At 39.0% G+C, this 22,897-nt stretch overlaps 1 protein-coding gene across 4 annotated transcripts in view; it reads right to left on the reverse strand.

Moving 5' to 3' along the window:
- CRHR2 (corticotropin releasing hormone receptor 2) overlaps positions 1-22,897 on the reverse strand; it is a 298,646-nt gene that overhangs the window by 28,300 nt on the left and 247,449 nt on the right. For all 4 annotated transcript variants that reach the window (XM_075827784.1, XM_075827785.1, XM_075827787.1 and 1 more), the window contains 2 exons: positions 11,766-11,919; positions 2,208-2,268 (listed from right to left, as the gene is read on the reverse strand). In XM_075827784.1, the coding sequence (XP_075683899.1) occupies positions 2,208-2,268; positions 11,766-11,919 (215 nt within the window). The remainder of the gene's footprint in view (positions 1-2,207; positions 2,269-11,765; positions 11,920-22,897) is intronic.

Consider the following 22,897-nt stretch of genomic DNA (forward strand, 5'->3'; position numbering starts at 1 on the left):
CCCCTATAAACAAGAATATAACTAATATAATACTGCCCCTATGTACAAGAATATAACTACTATAATTCTGCCCCTATATACAAGAATATAACTGCTATAATACTGCTCCTATATACAAGAATATAACTACTATAATACTGCCTCCTATATACAAGAATATAACTACTATAATACTGCCCCCTATATACAAGAATATAACTATTATAATACTGCCACCTATATACAAGAATATAACTACTATAATACTGCCCCTATATACAAGAATATAACTACTATAATACTGCCTCCTATATACAAGAATATAACTACTATAATACTGCTCCTATATACAATAATATAAATACTATAATACTGCCCCTATATAGAAGAATATAACTACTATAATACTGCCCCCTATGTACAAGAATATAACTACTATAATACTGACCCCTATATACAAGAACATAACTACTATAATACTGCCCCTATATACAAGAAGATAACTACTAGAATACGGCTCCTATATACAAGAATATAACTACTATAATACTGCTCCTATATACAAGAATATAACTACTATAATACTGCCCCTATATACAAGAATATAGCTACTATAATACTGCCTCCTATATACAAGAATATAACTACTATAATACTGTTCCTATATACAAGAATATAACTACTATAATACTGCCCCCTATATACAAGAATACAACTACTATAATACTGCCCCCTATGTACAAGAATATAACAACTATAATACTGCCCCCTATATACAAGAATATAACTACTATAATACTGCCCCTATATACAAGAATATAACTACTATAATACTGCTCCTATACACAAGAATATAACTACTGTAATACTGCCCCTATGTACAAGAATATAACTACTATAATACTGCTCCTATACACAAGAATATAACTACTATAATACTGCCCCCTATATACAAGAATATAACTACTATAATACTGCTCCTATACACAAGAATATAACTACTGTAATACTGCCCCTATGTACAAGAATATAACTACTATAATACTGCTCCTATACACAAGAATATAACTACTATAATACTGCCCCTACGTACAAGAATATAACTACTATAATACTGCCCCCTATATACAAGAATATAACTACTATAATAGTGCCCCCTATATACAAGAATATAACTACTATAATAGTGCCCCCTATATACAAGAATATAACTACTATAATACTGCCCCCTATATACAAGAATATAACAACTATAATAGTGCCCCCTATATACAAGAATATAACTACTATAATACTGCTCCTATATACAAGAATATAACTACTATAATACTGCCCCCTATATACAAGAATATAACTACTATAATACTGCTCCTATATACAAGAATACAACTACTATAATACTGCCCCCTATAGAAAAGAATATAACTACTATAATACTGCTCCTATATACAAGAATATAACTACTATAATACTGCCCCTATATACAAGAATATAACTACTATAATACTGCCCTATATACAAGAATATAACTACTATAATACTGCCCCCTATATACAAGAATATAACTACTGTAAAACTGACCTCAATGTACAAGAATATAACTACTATAACACTACCCCTATATACAAGGATATAACTACTATAATACTGCTCCTATATACAAGAATATAACTACTATAATGCTGCTCCTATATACAAGAATATAATTACTATAATACTGCCCTATATACAAGAATATAACTACTATAATACTGCCCCCTATATACAAGAATATAACTACTGTAAAACTGACCTCAATGTACAAGAATATAACTACTATAACACTACCCCTATATACAATAATATAACTACTATAATACTTCTCCTATATACAAGAATATAACTACTATAATACTGCCCCCTATATACAAGAATATAACTACTATAATACTGCCTCCTATATACAAGAATATAACTACTATAATACTGCCCCTATATACAAGAATATAACTACTATAATACTGCCCCTATATACAAGAATATAACTACTATAATACTGCTCCTTATATACAAGAATATAACTACTATAATACTGCTCCTATATACAAGAATATAACTACTATAATACTGCTCCTATATACAAGAATATAACTACTATAATACTGCCCCCTATATACAAGAATATAACTACTATAACACTGCCCCCTATGGACTAGAAATACCAGGCATTATTATTGTATTGTACTTACTGTTCGTTTTCATTGCACAGCTTCCCTATAGCCCAGGCAATAATTATGGGACATGGAATACCTACAAATACACAAGTGCAGGAAGAGACATTAATGCTGGGTTTATATGTAAGTCGCTTCTTTGTATATTGCGGCAGTTAAGTGGTTTCTGGTTATGTGACGACTTAAGTTAATATTAATTTACGATGTAGTTTCTGATTGTCGCTCTGCTACACACATTCATCTCTTTCCAGCGCGGTCGGAGCAGCTAATTAGATGCAATTATCCAGCACTCTAAAGAAAATTATGCTGATTTATGACTTGGATCAACAAAAAAGAAAACCTAATGGAACTTGACAGAGATCCAGAACATGTGCGCTGTGTATGGCAGGAAGGGTTCCGTTCACCGCCCTCACTTCAATTATGTACATGGCGGTGACGCTTATAGTGTAAAAATACATTTCAGTGGAGGGAAGCTCTATGTAAAAGGGGCTCTCAAAAAAATCTATAGTCAAACACTATGTCACACACTGGGGGGGGGGGGGGGTAGCCCATTAATGACCCTCATCTATTAGCGATAGTGGCTACAAATAACCTTTTTCTTACTGGAGGACCCGGGAGAATTTCCTTACATACACCTCCAACGGATGCCACTATATAGCCATAGAGTGGGATTCGTTGCCCATAGACTCACATGAAAAAATAATAATTATACCACGTGTTACGTATACACATTTTTTGCTGGATACTTCTGTATGGAATAGCCCAGAATATCCATAGCAACCAGATTCTGAAATGTCTGAAATCTGTAATCTCCCCCAATATTCACCGTATCACAGAAGGACTTATTACAGGGGTTGTCAACACTGGACAATTCTTTTTTGTTCATGGTTTCCCTGAAACACTGGTCATAGGTTTTTCCGCTGCTGGAACACCCAAGTTTTCAGCTCTACGCTGAGCAAGTGTTTACTTTCCCTGCAGCACCTCTGCAGGTGAAATTAACCATTACACTGTTCTCAATTAAATCAATGGGCTGTCCATGTGATGCATGGACGTAAAATCACTCTAATCCACAGGTTGTTACATTCCCAATTTGCGGAATTAAGTAGCATACTGCTTGTTCTAGCAGATTATCTATCTATCTATCTATCTATCTATCTATCTATCTATCTATCTATCTATCTATCTATCTATCAATCTTCTATCTATCTATCTATCTATCTATCTATCTATCTATCTATCTATCTATCTATCTATCTATCTATCTATCTATCTATCTATCTCATATCTATCTATCTATCTATCTATCTATCTATCTATCTATCTATCTATCTATCTATCTATCTATCTATCTATCTATCTATCTTATGTTATTATATTATTAATACATGATATTTTTTTATTAATCTAGTAATCACAGAAGATATTTCTACAATGTTCTCTCCAGATGCTTTCACTGCAGTTTTGATCCTCATTGAACTTACATCCAATTTCCTCCTTTGTTACATTGTAGAAGACGCTGCAGGAAACGTTACTTATTTTTTCATGATATATTTTAACACTATGTTCTGTATTTCCAGTGCCAAATCAATTTCCTCTGTTTCCAGCATGCAGCAAGAATGACCCAGCCGATTATTTATTAGTCGTGTGGCCCTGTGAATTTGTATATTTTAGGTTTTACAGTTACCTCTTTGATTTGTTGCAAAATTTAATTCCTATTTTTGAATTTCTCTTCTATTGGGAATTTCTTTAGAGATTGTATAGGGCAGGAATCTATTTTTGTTTGCTGCTGTACAAATGACTTCAACTTTATCTCCAACTTTTTGCAAAATTTCACTGTTTATTTGCTTAGTAACATGGCAATCACTTTGCCTTATTCATTTTGTACCAATTTTGTCTTCTTGCCACATCCAAAGCTAAATCAGAATGTTGCTGGTTGGAATTCGTAAGTGATTTCTCACTGCACCAGATTTCAGAATTTAGCTTCATATGTGAACAGAGTGTAAAAAAGGATGAAGTCCAAGATCACTATCAAAGCCGCATTGACATTTCTGCTCATAGTAGAAGGAAACAGTCAGCAAGTGTGTTGTAAAAAACAACCCTAGCTAGTTAGCTAAGCTTCTATAATAAAGGGAGGCAGTTCGTTTTTCCTACATCACAGAGCCTGGTGTAAAAATGACCCTTTCCATAATGCAATGCACTGTGTAGACTCTGCACAGATAAGGTGTTAGGGGTGTGTGAGGACAAGCTTGCTGATGGTTTACAGTAAATACCAGTGACTCCACCAGCAGAATAGTGAGTGCAGCTCTGGAGTATAATACAGGATGTAACTCAGGATCAGTACAGGATAAGTAATGTAATGTGTATACACAGGGACTCCACCAGCAGAATAGTGAGTGCAGCTCTGGAGTATAATACCGGATGTAACTCAGGATCAGTACAGGATAAGTTCATTGACTAAACTTTATATGTAGATTAAATTAATTCTATATATAAGCTGTAAGATGGTGGTTAGAGAAATGGGAACAACTATGGGAATATCTCTGTAATCCCAAAGCTATACCTAAGGCCTTACTATGAACATTATTGGAACGACTGTACAGATGGAATAACACACGACCACAGTCCCCTCCATTACAACCAGTCAATAGTTTTGCCTTCAGTCTACCACCAGCTGCCAGGCACTGTATTCTCTGCTATAAACCTGTGTCCAGTCATAAATATCATTACGTGGCTTTAGTCATTACTGCAGAGACCCCCGACATACAGCTGCTGCTCTCCCCTCTTATTAGATAAAGCTGCATTTTATGGATATATCACAGAAAAGGACCCAACTTGATAGATTCATTCATAATAGATGGAGGGGGTTGTGGGGTTGGGCGGGGGTTACTGCAGCTTCTAGAGGACTCTGCATAGAACATTCACCAGTACATTATATATGGAAAATGTAATAAATGATTTGACTGTGTCATGAAATGCATTTAACATCCTTAACTTAAAACTGATTATTATTTTTCTCAATAAAACAGATTCGAAGGTATCAGTGGTTACGTTACAATGTAAGAAAGTTCTATTATTAAATAAATACTTTTTAAATAGATACAGTATATATGTCAATTTAAAAAAAAGTAAGACAGATGGAAAAGATTTGCAGGTAGAAAGGTTGGTAGATAGACAGACAGACAGACAGACAGACAGACAGACAGACAGACAGACAGACAGACAGACAGACAGACAGATAGATAGATAGATAGATAGATAGATAGATAGATAGATATGAGGATAGATAGATAGATAGATAGATAGATAGATAGATAGATAGATAGATAGATAGATAGATAGATAGATAGATAGATAGATATGAGATAGATAGATAGATAGATAGATAGATAGATAGATAGATAGATAGATAGATAGATATGAGGATAGATAGATAGATAGATAGATAGAGAGAGAGAGAGAGAGAGAGAGAGATAGATAGATAGATAGGGGATAGATAGATAGATAGATAGATAGATAGATAGATAGATAGATAGATAGATAGATAGATAGATAGATAGATAGATAGATATGAGGATAGATAGATAGATAGATAGATAGATAGATAGATAGATAGATAGATATGAGATAGATAGATAGATAGATAGATAGATAGATAGATAGATATGAGGATAGATAGATAGATAGATAGATAGAGAGAGAGAGAGAGAGAGAGAGAGATAGATAGATAGATAGATAGATAGATAGATAGGGGATAGATAGATAGATAGATAGATAGATAGATAGATAGATAGATAGATAGATAGATAGATAGATAGATAGATAGATATGAGATAGGTAGATATGAGATAGATAGATAGATAGATAAATAGATAGATAGATAGATAGATAGATAGATAGATAGATAGATAGATATGAGATAGGTAGATATGAGATAGATAGATAGATAGATAGATAGATAGATAGATAGATAGATAGATAGATAGATATGAGATAGATAGATAGATAGATATGAGATAGATAGATAGATAGATAGATAGATAGATAGATAGATAGATAGATAGATAGATAGATAGATAGATAGATAGATAGATATGAGATAGATAGATAGATAGAGATAGATAGATAGATAGATAGATAGATAGATAGATAGATAGATAGATAGATAGATAGATAGATAGATAGATAGATAGATATGAGATAGATAGATAGATAGATAGATAGATAGATAGATAGATATGAGATAGATAGATAGATAGATAGATAGATAGATGGATATGAGATAGATAGATAGATAGATAGATAGGAGATAGATAGATAGATAGATAGATAGATAGATAGATAGATAGATAGATAGATAGATAGATAGAGAGATAGATAGAGAGATAGATAGATAGATAGATAGATAGATAGATAGATAGATAGATAGATAGAGAGATAGATAGAGAGATAGATAGATAGATAGATAGATAGATGATAGATAGATAGATAAGAGATAGATAGATAGATAGATAGATAGATAGATAGATAGATAGATAGATAGATATGAGATAGATAGATAGATAGATAGATAGATAGATAGATAGATAGATAGATAGATAGATAGATAGATAGATAGATAGATGGATATGAGATAGATAGATAGATAGATAGATAGATAGATAGATAGATAGATAGGAGATAGATAGATAGATAGATAGATAGATAGATAGATAGAGAGAGAGAGAGAGAGAGAGAGAGAGATAGATAGATAGATAGATAGATAGATAGATAGATAGATAGATAGATAGATAGATGATAGATAGATAAGAGATAGATAGATAGATAGATAGATAGATAGATAGATAGATAGATAGATAGATAGATAGATAGATAGATAGATAGATAGATAGATAGATAGATAGATATGAGATAGATAGATAGATAGATAGATAGATAGATAGATAGATAGATAGATAGATAGATAGATAGATAGATATGAGATAGATAGATAGATAGATAGATAGATAGATAGATAGATATATTATTGACAGTGAGTCTTGCAGGTTTATACACTTATATATAATGATAATTATAATCTTTTCATTGTATAGCGCTGACATATACCGCAGCACTTTACCATTGAGTACAATCGAATGCACTTAATGAGGTCATCCAGGATTATGTACCTGATGCTTTACGTGCTACAATTTTCTAATAGACTTTTGTCTTTAAAATTCTGACCATTTTCTAGATCTATGATTGCTGCCAGTGAATTGAAACCTTATTTTTTTTACATCCAGAGGGTGAAACCCCATCCTGACCCAAAACTTCCCCAGTTGACAGTTTGTTAGAATTGAATGCAATCTAGACAATCCTTGTTGAGGTTAACAGCCTGGACTCCAGACTGACACATTTTACCTGCACTGATACATTGTAACAAATTAACTTTATATTGTAACAAATGTGCTGCTGATGTCATGACCCCACTGATGATTGCTTGTACGAGATAAAGTAGGAAAGCCTGTGATTCACCTTGTGTAGTTTACCCCACCACAAAATGGCACAAGAGGGCAGCTATGCGGAGGGAAAGCTCTGCACAAATGTACACCACCAATGGAGGAGCCGGCTAGGGTGAACCTGTGCTGCCCGCCAACTTCTTGATGGGTCCCATAGTGCTTGCGTCTATAATATTTATGCCCACACCATCCTTAATGACCCATTTTCATACATTCTATTAGGGATTTCTGAGTTAATAGAGGGGGGTCCTCTGTTGCTGATCCTCATTTATTGGCTAGAGTAAAGAGCGGCTAAAAAGAGTGCCTGTCACTCTGGAGGACCTGTCCTGTAATACACAGACAACCCATTGATATGAATTGACACTGTGTAATGCTTACTTTCTCCTGTGGTGGCGCTGCAGGGAAATTGAACACTTACAGGTTTCCTCACATATTACAACCGATCGCTGGGTTTCCCAGAAGGGAGACACTTTGTAATCTACTTATTGTCAATAAACCCTTCTATCAAGTAGGAATTGTGCAAAGTCAACAATCCCTTTAAAATCTTACATTACATTTGGCTGCAATTAAAACCCCTTTGATAATTTGCCTTCATTCTGCTTAACTGTAGCTAATATTAATCTTTTTTTTTAGTAAGTACATAAAAACAAGTAAATCCCAAATTTCCTGAGACTGTAATTACAGTTTCCACATTTTTATTGCTTAGTCTTGGAGGTGCCGACTGAGCTGAATTAAGTAGAAATGAATTTGGATCTGGTCCATTTCTGGAAGCGGATAAGATGAAGGCGCGGTGAGAAGTAACGTGCCTTAAGTTAGTGCGCAGTCATTATGGAAGATTCCTAGTGTTTGTCAGCTAATAAAATGATTACTGCTGTATTCTAGCTTGTAACCATTTAGGCATGTTATATTTGATGCTTTGCAGTCATATGTCATGCAGGATCGCGGCCAGGGTTGTGCTTCCTCTGGTGACAATGGCTGAGACATATGGCTGAGACAATCTAGTTGATTCGGCTACAAACTTGTGATGGGATTGCATAGTGCGATTCAGAAAGTCCCTGTGACCATATCAGTCATGCGATGATCAATTGACTTTAGACACCAACTATCCAGGACCGATTAAGGTCTGTGGAGGCCCCAAGGCAAAATATTCTGTTCAGGCCATATAGTGCCCAAGGAATAACACCAGAGAGTGCCCAAGAATATGTAGTGCTAAAATAATAAGACAATATAGTACCCAAAGAATAACATCATGTAGTGCTCAAAACATCATATCATATAGTGCCCAAATAACAACAGCATACAGTACACAAAGAATTACACTATATATTGCGAAAAGAATAAGACCATATGGAAAAAAATACATAATTTAGGGCCAAAAGTATAGCAAATGAAGTGTTAAAGAAATTACACAATATAGTACCCAAAGAATAACACCATGTAGTGTTTAGATAATCACATCATATAAGGCCCAAAAATAACAGCATATAGTGCCCAAGTAATAATAACATAAAGTACCCAAAGAATAACATTATAGTACCCAAAGAATAACACCATATGGCAGGAATTACATCATATAGTTCCAAAAGTATAACACTTTAAAGTACCCAAAAAGTAATACCATATAGTGCCTAAATAATATTATTATCTAGTGCTCGAAGAATGGCACCATATAGTGCTAAAAGAATACTACCATATAGTGCTCAAACAATATTACCATATAGTACCCAAAAAAATATACCATATAAATCCCCAAAGAATAATATTATATAGTGCTCAAAGAATAATATATAGTGTTTAAAGATTTACACCGTATAGTGATAAAATAATAACACTATATAGTGCCAAAACAATAATACTATATAGTGCTCACAGAATATTATATAGTGTTTAAAGAATTACACCATATAAGGCTAAAAAAAAAATCCATATAGTACTCAAACAACCACAACATATAGTCCCGGTGACCTGTGACCCAACCAAAGGGTTAAGACCCCTTTGGATCATGCATCGATCTCTATTGATAGCAGTGATCAAAGGGATTAATGACTACTCCAATCTAAGCCATTACAATTGGAGCTGGGCTGTCATTAAACAGCGGCGCGCCCACTCAAGAGCAGCAGGCGACACCTATGCAGGGCTCATTCTACACCGCCATGAAAAGGTGGTACTGTGGAATAAGACCCCATAAATGGATTGTCTAGGTAAGAAAAAACAGTTCGTCTGTCCTCCTCGAGGACCTGTCCTGTCCTGAATGACACTAATAGCCTATTGATTTCAGTAGAAACAGTGCAATGCTTCATTTCCCCTCCGGTGGCGCTGCAGGGAAATGAAACACTTGGTGACAGGTTTCCCAACAGAGAATAGCTAATTGCTGGAGGGTCAGCAACAGGACCCCTTGTTAGCAGCGCTTTGTCAGGGGACCCTTCAAGCAAGAAGTGATTGTCCAAAGTGGAGAACCCCTTTAATGATGAAAGGTGATCATGAAGCGATTAATGTACATGCTTTGTATCCTTCTAGAGTTTATAATCTCCACTCTGATTAATATTACTACCTGAGAAAGGGAATGACTACTGCCAGGCGACTTGTCTTCTTGTCTACTGTCATGACAGTGCCATTTCAGCTCTGACATTCTGGTTGCTAAGGATGTACTGCTTAACAACCACAGACTTTTTAATTTGCTTGCCGGTAGCACTACCTTAGCCCCCATGATGGGAATTCCCTGTTGGTTTGCACTGATTATATTAAGCATGTCAATGCTCCAATATAATGTTCCCAAAAGCTGACCTTGAAGACCACATCCATGGGGTGGGGGGGGGGGGGGTAAGGGTACATCTTATATATTCAGTGGGCACTGTATGTCAGGATTCATGGGATACATAGAGAACTGTACTAGTAAGCTAGAGCACATTGGGTCTTAGCATTTTGAGGTGCAGCTTGAACGTCCTAGGCCTCAATTAGACTCTAGCCTAATACTATTCACATGAAGTAACGACTTATGGTAGCTATACACAAAGCTATTTTGATGGCCAAGAAGGCTGATTTGTAACTAATTGGCCACATATCGCTCGGTGTATGAGCCCCAAACGACCACTCATTTTAACCTTCACTTTGACCACTCATTTGACCTTGACCTTCACTTGGTACTCCACCATCCACGCCATAAAATCTATTCCTAAACGTAGTCATCTTATCATACATTGTAATGAAACTCAAAGAAAGTGCCCCATTTGCAACCCGTCTCACTACATGTTCTTGGTGGTCAAGGGAGGATGGACCTCCAAGAGGTGAAGGAAATGGTTCTGGATACCAGCTACTTCCTAACTGCCAGAAAAATACAGTAATGTGGGCCGGACCTGGAGAGGAGGGTGGGCATTACTAGAACCATCAGTACTGTAGGGGCAACGCTGTCTGGCTGGCTACTTAGGATGGAGGGTAACAAGCCACCATGGATTAAACCGCTGGACCCTTGATGGTTATTACTGGTCCATAAAAAAATCCTAGAAGAAGGAAATGTGTCCCATGATGTCTACTAGCCAGGGGTCAATTACAGTATCTTCTACTGGTACTATGACTAAAGTCACTAAAACCGCTTATGTAGGGGATCAGACATCGATACTCAAAATGTATGATATAATTTTTGTTTCTATAACTAAAGGTCCTCCGAAGTGTGTTTCAAGAGGATTAGTTCCTTTGGCTCCTTCGAAATAGAACTCCTGTTTATAAGGAGACAATTCTACAGGATTGCCAATCAGGTCATCGAATTTATGGTAAGTTGGGTACATATTTACCAATTGTACAGAGGGTGATCTCACATGGGTTCCTGCCCACAATGGGGTTCACAATCAATTTATATCTCAGATGCTCTAGGGGCAATTTCATAAAAGATGTAAGAACGTTCCTGGAGTGCAGGACGAAACTGGAAGCCTACATGATCATGTAAAACCCATGTAGATGTTGCCTTGGTAAGACTCAAACCCCATTGAAACGAATTACAAAGTCAACAAGCCGCCAACATTATAACATATATATAAACAGAAAGCAGGTCACAGTTTCCTCTGACAAATGTAAAGCTCCTACTTACACCACCCTATAAAAAGGAAGACCCACTTCCGCAGCTTGTCTGTAGAGTAAGTCATCACTATGGCCGTGTGGAGGTAGCAGCCTTCAACGAACATCCAGAAAAAGTTGGTCACCACAAAATAATTGTAAATAGTTGTGATGCATCGACACCAAATCTGAAAAACAAAATAATCCAAGATATAATACGATCAGTGGAAACTTTATAGCAGGACTGCCGATACTGAATATGGGAACCTGCGCATTAGATTTCCTTCTTCAATTCTTAGGGCTAATGTTTTCTCCCTACATGAAACTGGGGGTATTCCCATCACAGATATTTATGGCATATCTACAGGATATGTCGTATATGTCTCATACATGCGGGTCTTAGCTCTGGGCACCGCACCTATGTCAAGAACGAGGTTCCCCGATCCCTGTCCCACTTGGTAAGGTGGCCGCCACATCCAGGAGGAGAATGGAGAGGTGGTCACGCGGCTCTCTTTAATCTGTTCTATGGGAGTTACGGAAACATACATGCTGCCTCTTTCATTTATTCTCTGCCTGGATCCGGGGGCCATCGGCCACCTCACCAGCACGACGAGGGTCATGGGGCTACCATCCTTGATATAGGTCCTGTGGACATGCCATAAATGTTTATGATGGGGTATTCCATTGGCTAGCTGACTAGGACTAAACATGGAGCCAGGGATTTGCACTTGTCATGTGATCCAGCGCCCCACCTAAGTCATATAACTCCATTCCAAATGCCAAGGGGCACAAAGTGCATGGGGGTGGTGGTGATCAATACCATGCTTAGTCCTATTCAGTTAGCCTATGGAGGCACTGCGTAAGACACAGCCATGGACTATACCATTTGACTGTGCAGAGTCAACTGGTATGTGAGCAGTATTTTAAACGCATGCATATTAGAATTAAATTAAAGATAGAATACCCCTTTAAGAGTTCACTGTACATCATCAAGCCCTTACAACACTGCAGTAACTCCAGTTGGATGCATCAGTATAATTTGCACATATCACGGCAGAATCTATGTTCAGTTTTTTTCATGTAGCCTCCTCTTAGAGCAATCTACAAGCGCTGTGTGCTCAGCTTTCCTAGCAACCACTTGGCTTCCTGTTTTGGTGACTACCATAATAGTACATGCAGCTACATGAACCATAAAAGGTCACAGGACTTCTACAATAGACTGCCTCTCCATGCTGCACAGACTTGTTTTAAGTCCATTTTAAAGAGACTCTGTCACCACATTATAAGTGCCCTGTCTCCTACATAAGGAGATCGGCGCTGTAATGTAGGTGACAGTAATGCTTTTTATTTAAAAAAACCGATCTATTTTTACCACTATATTAGCGATTTTAGATTTATGCTAATGAGTTGCTTAATGCCCAAGTGGGCGTATTATTACTTTAGACCAAGTGGGCGTTGTACAGAGGAGTGTATGACGCTGACCAATCAGTGACCAATCAGTGACCAATCAGCGTCATGCACTCCTCTCCATTCATTTACTCAGCGCATAGGGATCCTGTTAGATCCTTATCTGCTGCCTTATACTAACACATTAACAATACTGAAGTGTTTAGACAGTGAATAGACATTCCACGGGATGTCTATTCACAATCTCTGCACTTCGTTACTCTGTCTGTGGTAGTTACAGCAGAGGAAGCGTGATCTCGCGAGATCTCGCTGTAAATGACAGGTTACAACGAGATTGCGCTTCCTCTGCTGTAACTACCATAGAAACAGTAACGAAGAGCAGAGATTGTGAATAGACATCCCGTGGAATGTCTATTCACTGTCTAAACACTTCAGTATTGTTAATGTGTTAGTATAAGGCAGCAGATAAGGATCTAACAGGATCCCTATGCGCTGAGTAAATGAATGGAGAGGAGTGCATGAGGCTGACTGGTCACTGATTGGTCGCTGATTGGTCACTGATTGGTCAGCGTCATACACTCCTCTGTACAACGCCCACTTGGTCTAAAGTAAAAACACGCCCACTTGGGCATTAAGCAACTCATTAGCATAAATCTAAAATCGCTAATAAAGTGGTAAAAATAGATCGTTTTTTCTAAATAAAAAGCACTGCTGTCACCTACATTATAGCGCCAATCTCCTTATGTAGGAGATAGGGCACTTATAATGTGGTGACAGAGTCTCTTTAAGCAAGACCAGGGGGAAAAGGTGCAGGAACAAGAAAGACTGTAAGTTGTGGACCGCTGCGTACTGAGAGGGAGACTGTATTGGTGAAAGAAGAGTTAATAAATCCCTTTCCGCACCGCAGGGATGTCACGGAGGCAGTCTCCTATAGAAATGAATGTATGTAGTGTTGCTTTTAATTATATATTCAGTGTAAGTGAGAAGCTTCAGCTGCAGAAAATATATTTTGATTTATTTGAAATGTGATAATTTGTCGAGTGAAAGCTTCAGGAACTGTCAATTGGGATTGAATACAGGATGAGAATAATAGAAAAGTCATCTACTGCCATCTACACACACAAAAAACAACAACACAGGCAGAATATATCATTGAATATATGTGAATCAGTCAGAATATATCATTGGCTTTGTTTGGGTACTGATCTTATAACATACAATCTTATACTCTAGTCACATCCAGAGCTGCATTCACAATCGGTTGGCTACCACTTGGAATCTATCAGCCCTGTGCAGCCCCAGCAGCATATATGGAGGTCCTGTAGTAAACACTACATCTCTAACATTGCAAATGCAACTGAGCGTACAGATACAGATGTAGCCAAGTTTATCTTGACGCTGATAACTTGCTTCAGCATGATATCGCACAACATAAGTCATTGGAAAGTCATTGAAAAAGTCAAGTTAAAGTTTCTTGCCACTGTGTATTTAATATGACAAAAGTCAAGATAAAGATGGCTACATCTTGGAATAGTGGAATTCTAACTGCTGCTCTGGATGTGACCGGAGAGCTCACATAGATTAACTTGTAGTAAAGAAGACTTATTTTTTAAAGGGGATGTCAGATTTAGAGAACCCAATTTCAAATACCCTATTAGGGCATTCTGAGTTAATTGAAGAGAGTTCTGCACTTGTAATCCCCATCTATTAACTGGAACGGGGAGCAGATACAAAGAGCGTTCCTCTCACTGGAGAGCATTCAACAAACAGCCTATTGATTTCAACGAGCAACATGTAATACAGAATTGAACCTGTGGTGGTGCTACAGCGGAATTGTACACCTGTAAATCCTTCACGGATTACAGCTGATCGCTGGGGTCTCAGCTTACAGATAGCCTTTGATCAGCTTATTTTAGGGGACTCTTCTAACAAAAAAATATAATCAGTCTCTGCAGGAGGAGGAGCAGGCGATTGGTGTCTCACTGTAATATCTGCTGTAATCAGTGATTGATGATCTGATATGGGTAGTTGCCATCAGCTCCGTGCCCAGTAAAGAATATGTCACTACATGCGTAATAAGTTTGGATGGAGTTACAATATATGATATACTTTCCAAAAAAGCAGACCATACCATTGTTATGGGGTTCATAGAAGAATGGGGAAGCCTGCTGCCAAACCATCCTGGAGCTAGAGCCGGAATTGGGATAAGTTGAGATATTTGCTACCCTTAAACATTAGATAACTGTCATCCATCAAGGCCAAGTTAAACTTCTCCTGTTTGATCTAATGAATAATGGCTGGCTCTGCTCAACGCTTGGTAGATACCCTCCAAAAATGAGGTCGGCTATGTTAGAGATTTTATCTGTGCAAGGCAGGGCCAACATAAGGCTGGTTGTTGCGTTGTGCAGCACTTTCTATCGATGGTCCTCAAGGTGTGCCATACAGTGCCTAAATAATGCATTCATATGGTGCTCAAATAATACAATCTTACAGTGCTCAAACAATACAATCATGCAATGCCCAAATAATGAAATCATACAGTGCTCAAATAATACCACCATACAGTGCTCAAATAATGCATTCATATAGTGCCCGAATAATACATTCATATAGTGCCCAAACAATACATTCATGTAGTGCCCAAATAATAAAATTAAATAGTGCCCAAGTAATACATTTATACAGTGCGCAAATAACACATTCATATAGTGCCCAAAAAATACATTCATATAGTGCCCAAATAATACACTCATACAGTGCCCAAATAATACATTCATATAGTGCCCAAATAATACAATTATACAAATAATACAATCATACGGTGCCAAAATAATACAATCATACAGTGCCCAAATAATACACTCATACAGTGCCCAAATAATACACTCATACAGTGCTAAAATAATACATTCATATAGTGCCCAAACAATACAATTATATAGTGCCCAAATAATACAATCATACAGTGCCAAAATAATACACTCATACAGTGCTAAAATAATACATTCATATAGTGCCCAAACAATACAATTATATAGTGCCCAAATAATACAATCATACAGTGCCAAAATAATACACTCATACAGTGCTCAAATAATACATTCATATAGTGCCCAAATAATACATTCATATAGTGCCCAAATAATACATTCATATAGTGCCCAAATAATACATTCATATAGTGCCCAAATAATACATTCATATAGTGCCCAAATAATACATTCATATAGTGCCCAAATAATACACTCATACAGTGCCCAAATAATACACTCATACAGTGCTAAAATAATACATTCATATAGTGCCCAAACAATACAATTATATAGTGCCCAAATAATACAATCATACAGTGCCAAAATAATACACTCATACAGTGCTCAAATAATACATTCATATAGTGCCCAAATAATACATTCATATAGTGCCCAAATAATACATTCATATAGTGCCCAAATAATACATTCATATAGTGCCCAAATAATACATTCATATAGTGCCCAAATAATACATTCATATAGTGCCCAAATAATACACTCATACAGTGCTCCAATAATACAAACATACAGTGCTAAAATAATACAATTAAATAGTGCCCAAATAATACAATTATACAGTGCTCAAATAATACACTCATACAGTGCCCAAGTAATACAATCATACAGTGCTCAAATAATAAAAAAATAAGGTGCTCAAATAATACATTCATATAGTGCCCAAATAATACAAACATACAGTGCTCAAATAATACATTCATATATTGCCCAAATAATACAATCATGCAATGCCCAAATAATACACTCATACAGTGTGTAACGCCCATAGACACGGACCGTCGGGATTACTCACCTCCCGACGGTCGCAGCCATAGATCTGTGAGCGCTGGCCCGCATCTCCTCCTCAGGAGATGCCAGCGCTCACTTCCGCTTCATTATACTGTGTCTCCTAGTGTGCGCGTGTACGCACGTGTCCGACCTTAAAGGGCCAGCGCGCACACATGAAGTAAATCAGTAAATTAGCCCATACTCACCCTGGACTAAAAGAAGGGCTCTGCCCCTTCCTTCATTGGCTGAGCGTTGTTGTCTTTACCCGTGTTAGTCTTTGCAAATGGTCCCTTAGTGTTTTCCAGTTCCCAGTGTTCCCTTACCTGCTACCTCTATCCTGTATCCCGTGCTACCTTGTTCCTGTGCCTTAGATAGTTGGTACCCTTACTTGAACTATAGACATTGCGTTGGTACTCTGTATGGCCAGCTGCTATCCTGCTACGGCGGTACGGCCCAGTGGGTCCACATACCCACAGATCGTGACACAGTGCCCCAATAATATAATCCTACAGTGCTCAAATAATACAAACATACAGTGCTCGAATCATACAATTAAATATTGCCCAAATAATACACTGTGTTCCAAATTATTATGCACATTGGATTTAAGTGTCATAAGCATTTAATTATTAGTTTTTCAATGAAACTCATGGATGGTATTGTGTCTTAGGGCTCTTTTGATCATTGTAATCAATCTCAGACACCTGTGATAATTAGTTTGCCAGGTGTGCCCAATCAAAGGAAAACTACTTAAGAAGGACGTTCCACATTATTAAGCAGGCCATAGGTTTCAAGCAATATGGGAAAGAAAAAGGATCTATCTGCTGCCGAAAAGCGTGAAATAGTGCAATACCTTGGACAAGGTATGAAAACATTGGATATTTCAAGAAAACTTAAGCGTGATCACCGTATTGTAAAAAGATTTGTGGCTGATTCAGAGCACAGACGGGTTCGTTCACATAAAGGCATAATGAGGAAGGTTTCTGCCAGACAAATTAATAGGATTAGGAGAGCAGCTGCTAAAATGCTATTGCAAAGCAGCAAACAGGTATTTGAAGCCGCTGGTGCCTCTGGAGTCCCGCGAACCTCAAGGTGTAGGATCCTCCAGAGGTTTGCAAGTGTGCATAAAGCTATTATTCAGCCACCCCTAAACAATGCTCACGAGCAGAAACGGTTGCAGTGGGCTCAGAAATACATGAAGACTAATTTTCAAACCGTGTTGTTTACTGATGAGTGCCGTGCAACCGTGGATGGTCCAGATGGATGGTTGGTGAATGGCCACCATGTCCCAACAAGGCTGCGACGTCAGTAAGGAGGTGGCGGAGTCATGTTTTGGGCTGGAATCATGGGGAGAGAGCTGGTAGGCCCCTTTAGGGTCCCTGACGGTGTGAAAATGACCTTTGCAAAGTACGTAGAGTTTATGACTGACCACTTTCTTCCATGGTACAAAAAGAAGAACCGTGCCTTCCGTAGCAAAATTATCTTCATGCATGACAATGCACCATCTCATGCTGCAAAAAATACCTCTGTGTCATTGGCTGCTATGGGCATAAAAGGAGAGAAACTCATGGTGTGGCCCCCATGTTCTCCTGACCTCAACCCTATTGAGAACCTTTGGAGCATCCTCAAGCAAAATATCTATGAGGGTGGGAGGCAGTTACATCAAAACAGAAGCTCTGGGAGGTTATCCTGACATCCTGCAACGATATTCAAGCAGAAACTGTCCAAATACTCACAAATTCAATGGATGCAAGAATTGTGAAGGTGATATCAGAGAAGGGGTCCTATGTTAACATGTAACTTGGCCTGTTAAGTTTTTTTTTATTGAAAGAGCTTTTGATTTCTGTAAATATGACCTCCTGATGCTGCAAATTCAACAAATTACATTTTAGTTCTCTTTACAACCTTTAAAATGTTTTGATCTCTGTTGTGCATAATAATGTGAAGCATTTTGAGTTTTTTACTTCTAAAAAAAAAATCTGTTATCATTAGATTTGTTCAATAAAATTCGCATTATACTCCAACGGTTGATGGATTGAAGATTATACTGACTGTCATTTGCATCGACTATTTAGGAAAATCAGCGAAAAATAACATTTGCATAATAATTTGGAACGCGGTGTGCACTCATACAGTGCTAAAATAATACATTTATATTGTGCCCAAATAATACAATTATATAGTGCCCAAATAATACAAAAATACAGTGCCCAAATAATACAAAAATACAGTGCTCAAATAATACAAATATAAAGTGCTCAAATTAAACAATCATACAGTGCCCAAATAATACAATTATACAGTGCTCAAATAATATAGTCATACAAGCTAAGTAATATAGTTCAGTCTATGGAAGATGTTCGTGAATTGCAAAATGTTTGGGCATCCACTTGGCAAACTAAGTTTAATGTAGATAAATGTAAAGTTCTGCATCTGGGTACCAACAACCTGCATGCATCATATGTCCTAGGGGGCGCTACACTGGGGGAGTCACTTGTTGAGAAGGATCTGGGTGTACTTGTAGATCATAAACTAAATAACAGCATGCAGTGTCAATCAGCTGCTTCAAAGGCCAGCAAGATATTGTCGTGTATTAAAAGAGGCATGGACAAGCCTTCTTTACTGTGAGAACTGTGAACCTATGGAATAGTCACCGCAGGAGCCGTCACAGCAGGGACAGGAGATGGCTTTAAAAAAGGCTTAGATAATTTCCTAGAACAAAAAATATTCGCTCCTATGTGTAGAAATGTTTCCATTCCCCTTTCCCATCCCTTGGTTGAACTTGATGGACATGTGTCTTTTTTCAACCGTACTAACTATGTAACTATGTAACAATGCCCGAATAACATTGCCATAACGCAACCAAGCAACACTGTCTTGTCAATAAGCTAGTGAATATAGCTACATACTGAGCAGCTACCTTTTCATAGGTTTAGGCACCAAGTGTGGAATCGGGGGGGTTGAAGCCCTGGGTGTCCATGTTAGTAAGTGACAGGTTATGCACAGTTCATGCACCCCTATAGCTGGCCCTGCTGTATGGCATTAGTGAGCTTTGGCATAAATATGCCACATGGCACATGGTAGATATGGGGCCCTGTTACAGATTTTGCATTGGGGGTCAAGAACTTTAAGCTATGCTTCTGCAGGAGTGACACTGCTTTTTGTCATGCCTGATTTTTTTTTTCCATGGCAAACTGAAACCTTCGGTACTCCGCGGGCCTCCAAGTAGAATTGAAAGCACATGGAGGTACAATGCAGACCTATAGAAGCCTAAGGATGATGTATTATGGATCTGTACAATGTAACACCCGTGGTGGGTGCCGCTCCTGCCAGCGGTCCCTGCCGCCGAGTCGCTTATCTGCCGGTGGCTTGGTCCTTCTGCTATTCGTGGCTGCTAGCGTCTCCATTCTGCTTGTGCCCCGAGCCTCTCCTCCTGCTCGCGGTTGCTGGTTCCTGGAGCATTAGGGATTGGATAGGGAGGTTTTTAAATGCACGTGTTTAAAGGATCTGCCAGGCACAGCTTCGGGGTTAACGCCCATAGATAATTAGTCTGCACCTGCTTCTATGTCTGTGAGACTGACTCCATCTTCCACCACTCAGGGTGGCAGGCTTAGGAGTGGGAGAACCTATCACAGCCTGGCCAGACGGAGCTAGCCCCCACCCTCTGTCTATTTATACCTGCCTTTCCTGTTCCTCCTTTGCTTGTGATTCTTCTTGTTTGGTTTCCTGGTCCTGCTGCAGCTTCTTGTACCATTGTCCTTGCTTCATATTGACCCCGGCTTGCTGACTACTCTCCTGCTCTGCGTTTGGTACCTCGTACACTCCTGGTTTGACTCGGCTTGTTTACTACTCTTCTGCTCTGCGTTTGGCACCTCGTACTCTCCTGGTTTGACTCGGCTTGTTCACTTCTCTTGTTGCTCACGGTTTTGCCGTGGGAAACTGCCCTTTCTCCCCCTAGCTCTGTGTACCCTTGTCTGTTTGTCTGTCGTGCACTTATTGAGCGTAGGGACCGTCGCCCAGTTGTACCCCGTCGCCTAGGGCGGGTCGTTGCAAGTAGACAGGGACTGAGTGGTGGGTAGATTAGGGCTCACTTGTCTGTCTCCCCACCCCCGTCATTACATAATCACAAGCCAATACCTAGTTTACCCTGGTCCCTGACACCACTATGGACCCCCTTGAGACCCTGGCTCAGCAAATGCAGGGTCTCTCCCTACAGGTCCAGGCCCTGGCTCAGAGGGTCAACCAGCCTGATGCTACCATGGTAGTGCCCCTCACCTCACCTCTTGAACCCCACCTCAAGTTGCCCGACCGGTTCTCAGGGGACCGGAAGACTTTTCTCTCCCTTTGGGAGAGTTGTAGGCTCTATTTTCGTTTAAAGCCCCACTCCTCAGGTTCTGAGAGCCAGCGGGTGGGTATAATTATGTCCCGGCTCCAGGAAGGGCCCCAAGAATGGGCCTTCTCCTTGGCTCCTGACGCCCCTGAACTTTCCTCCGTTGATCTTTTCTTTTCTGCTCTCGGACTCATCTATGACGAGACTGACAAGACTGCTTTTGCAGAGAGTCAGCTGGTGACCTTACGTCAGGGTAAGAGACCTGTTGAGGAGTATTGATCTGACTTTAGGAAGTGGTGCGTAGCTTCTCGGTGGAATGAACCTGCCTTAAAGGGAACCTGTCACCAGCATTTTAGCTATAAAGCCAGCAATACCTGGTGAAAGTGGGTGAAAAATCATTGTCATCTAAGCTATAAATATGTTCTAAGTAAGCTCTGTAGCTTTAGTTTTCCGTTTTTCAGTGGTCCCACACTGTATGCAAATGAGCAGAAAAGAGTCAAATCTTCATCTGAAAAGAGTCAGATTTTCATTCCTCCAGCATCTCAGAGTGGACTCCACCTCCTTCTTTTTGATTGACCGCTCCTTAGCCAGTCAGGACCAGACAGGTGGCAACGGTGGGCGGGGTTAAGAAGCTGCATCCCAGAGGGAAACATAATCACCATAAAAGGCGGGAAGAGTTTAAACGACGATATTTACAGACAGAGGAGGACTTCAGGAAAGAAGAGAACAGGAATGAACTCTGGACAGCTGCGGCCATTGAGGGGTCAGGTGAGTTTAACAGGTAAGATGTTGATGACAGGATCCCTTTAAGGTGCCAGTTTAGGTTGGGTCTGTCGAATGCCCTGAAAGATCTGCTAGTTAGTTATCCCTCTTCTGACTCCCTAGACCAGGTTATGGCTTTAGCGGTACGACTTGACCGAAGTCTCAGGGAACGACGACTTGAACGTCTTGATGTTTTCTCCTCTGACTCCCCCATGATGCCTCCCGAGGTTCCGTTGCTTCGTTCCTCCCCGGAAGACTCAGAGGTACCTATGCAACTCGGGGCCTCCGTGTCCCCCCAACAACTTAGAGATTTCCGCAGGAAGAATGGTCTCTGCTTCTACTGTGGGGATGACAAGCATCAAGTGAACAACTGTCCTAAGCGTAAGAATGCAGCCGGAGAACTTCCGCGCCTAAGTGATCATCCGGGAGGTCACATTGGCGCACAGGTATTTCCCGTAAATATGAAACGTAATAAAATCTTGCTTCCCTTTCAGGTCTCTTTTGGTGGTAGGTCTGCTACCGGCAGTGCCTTCGTGAATTCAGGGTCTTCTGCTAATATCATGTCTGTGGAATTTGCTATGTCTCTAGCTATGCCTTTGATTGAGTTGCCTAAACCTGTCCCGGTAGTGGGTATCGACTCCACTCCTCTTGCTAATGGTTATTTTACACAGCATACCACTGTTTTTGAACTCCTTGTTGGCTCCATGCATTTGGAGCAGTGCTCTGTACTGTTAATGCAGGGATTATCGTCCGATTTGGTTTTAGGCCTTCCCTGGTTGCAGTTGCATAATCCCACTTTTGACTGGAATACTGGGGATCTTACCAAGTGGGGTAATGAATGCTTGA

The sequence above is a fragment of the Rhinoderma darwinii genome, chromosome 5, assembly GCF_050947455.1.
Source record: "Rhinoderma darwinii isolate aRhiDar2 chromosome 5, aRhiDar2.hap1, whole genome shotgun sequence".
In the NCBI taxonomy this organism is placed as follows: domain Eukaryota; kingdom Metazoa; phylum Chordata; class Amphibia; order Anura; family Rhinodermatidae; genus Rhinoderma; species Rhinoderma darwinii.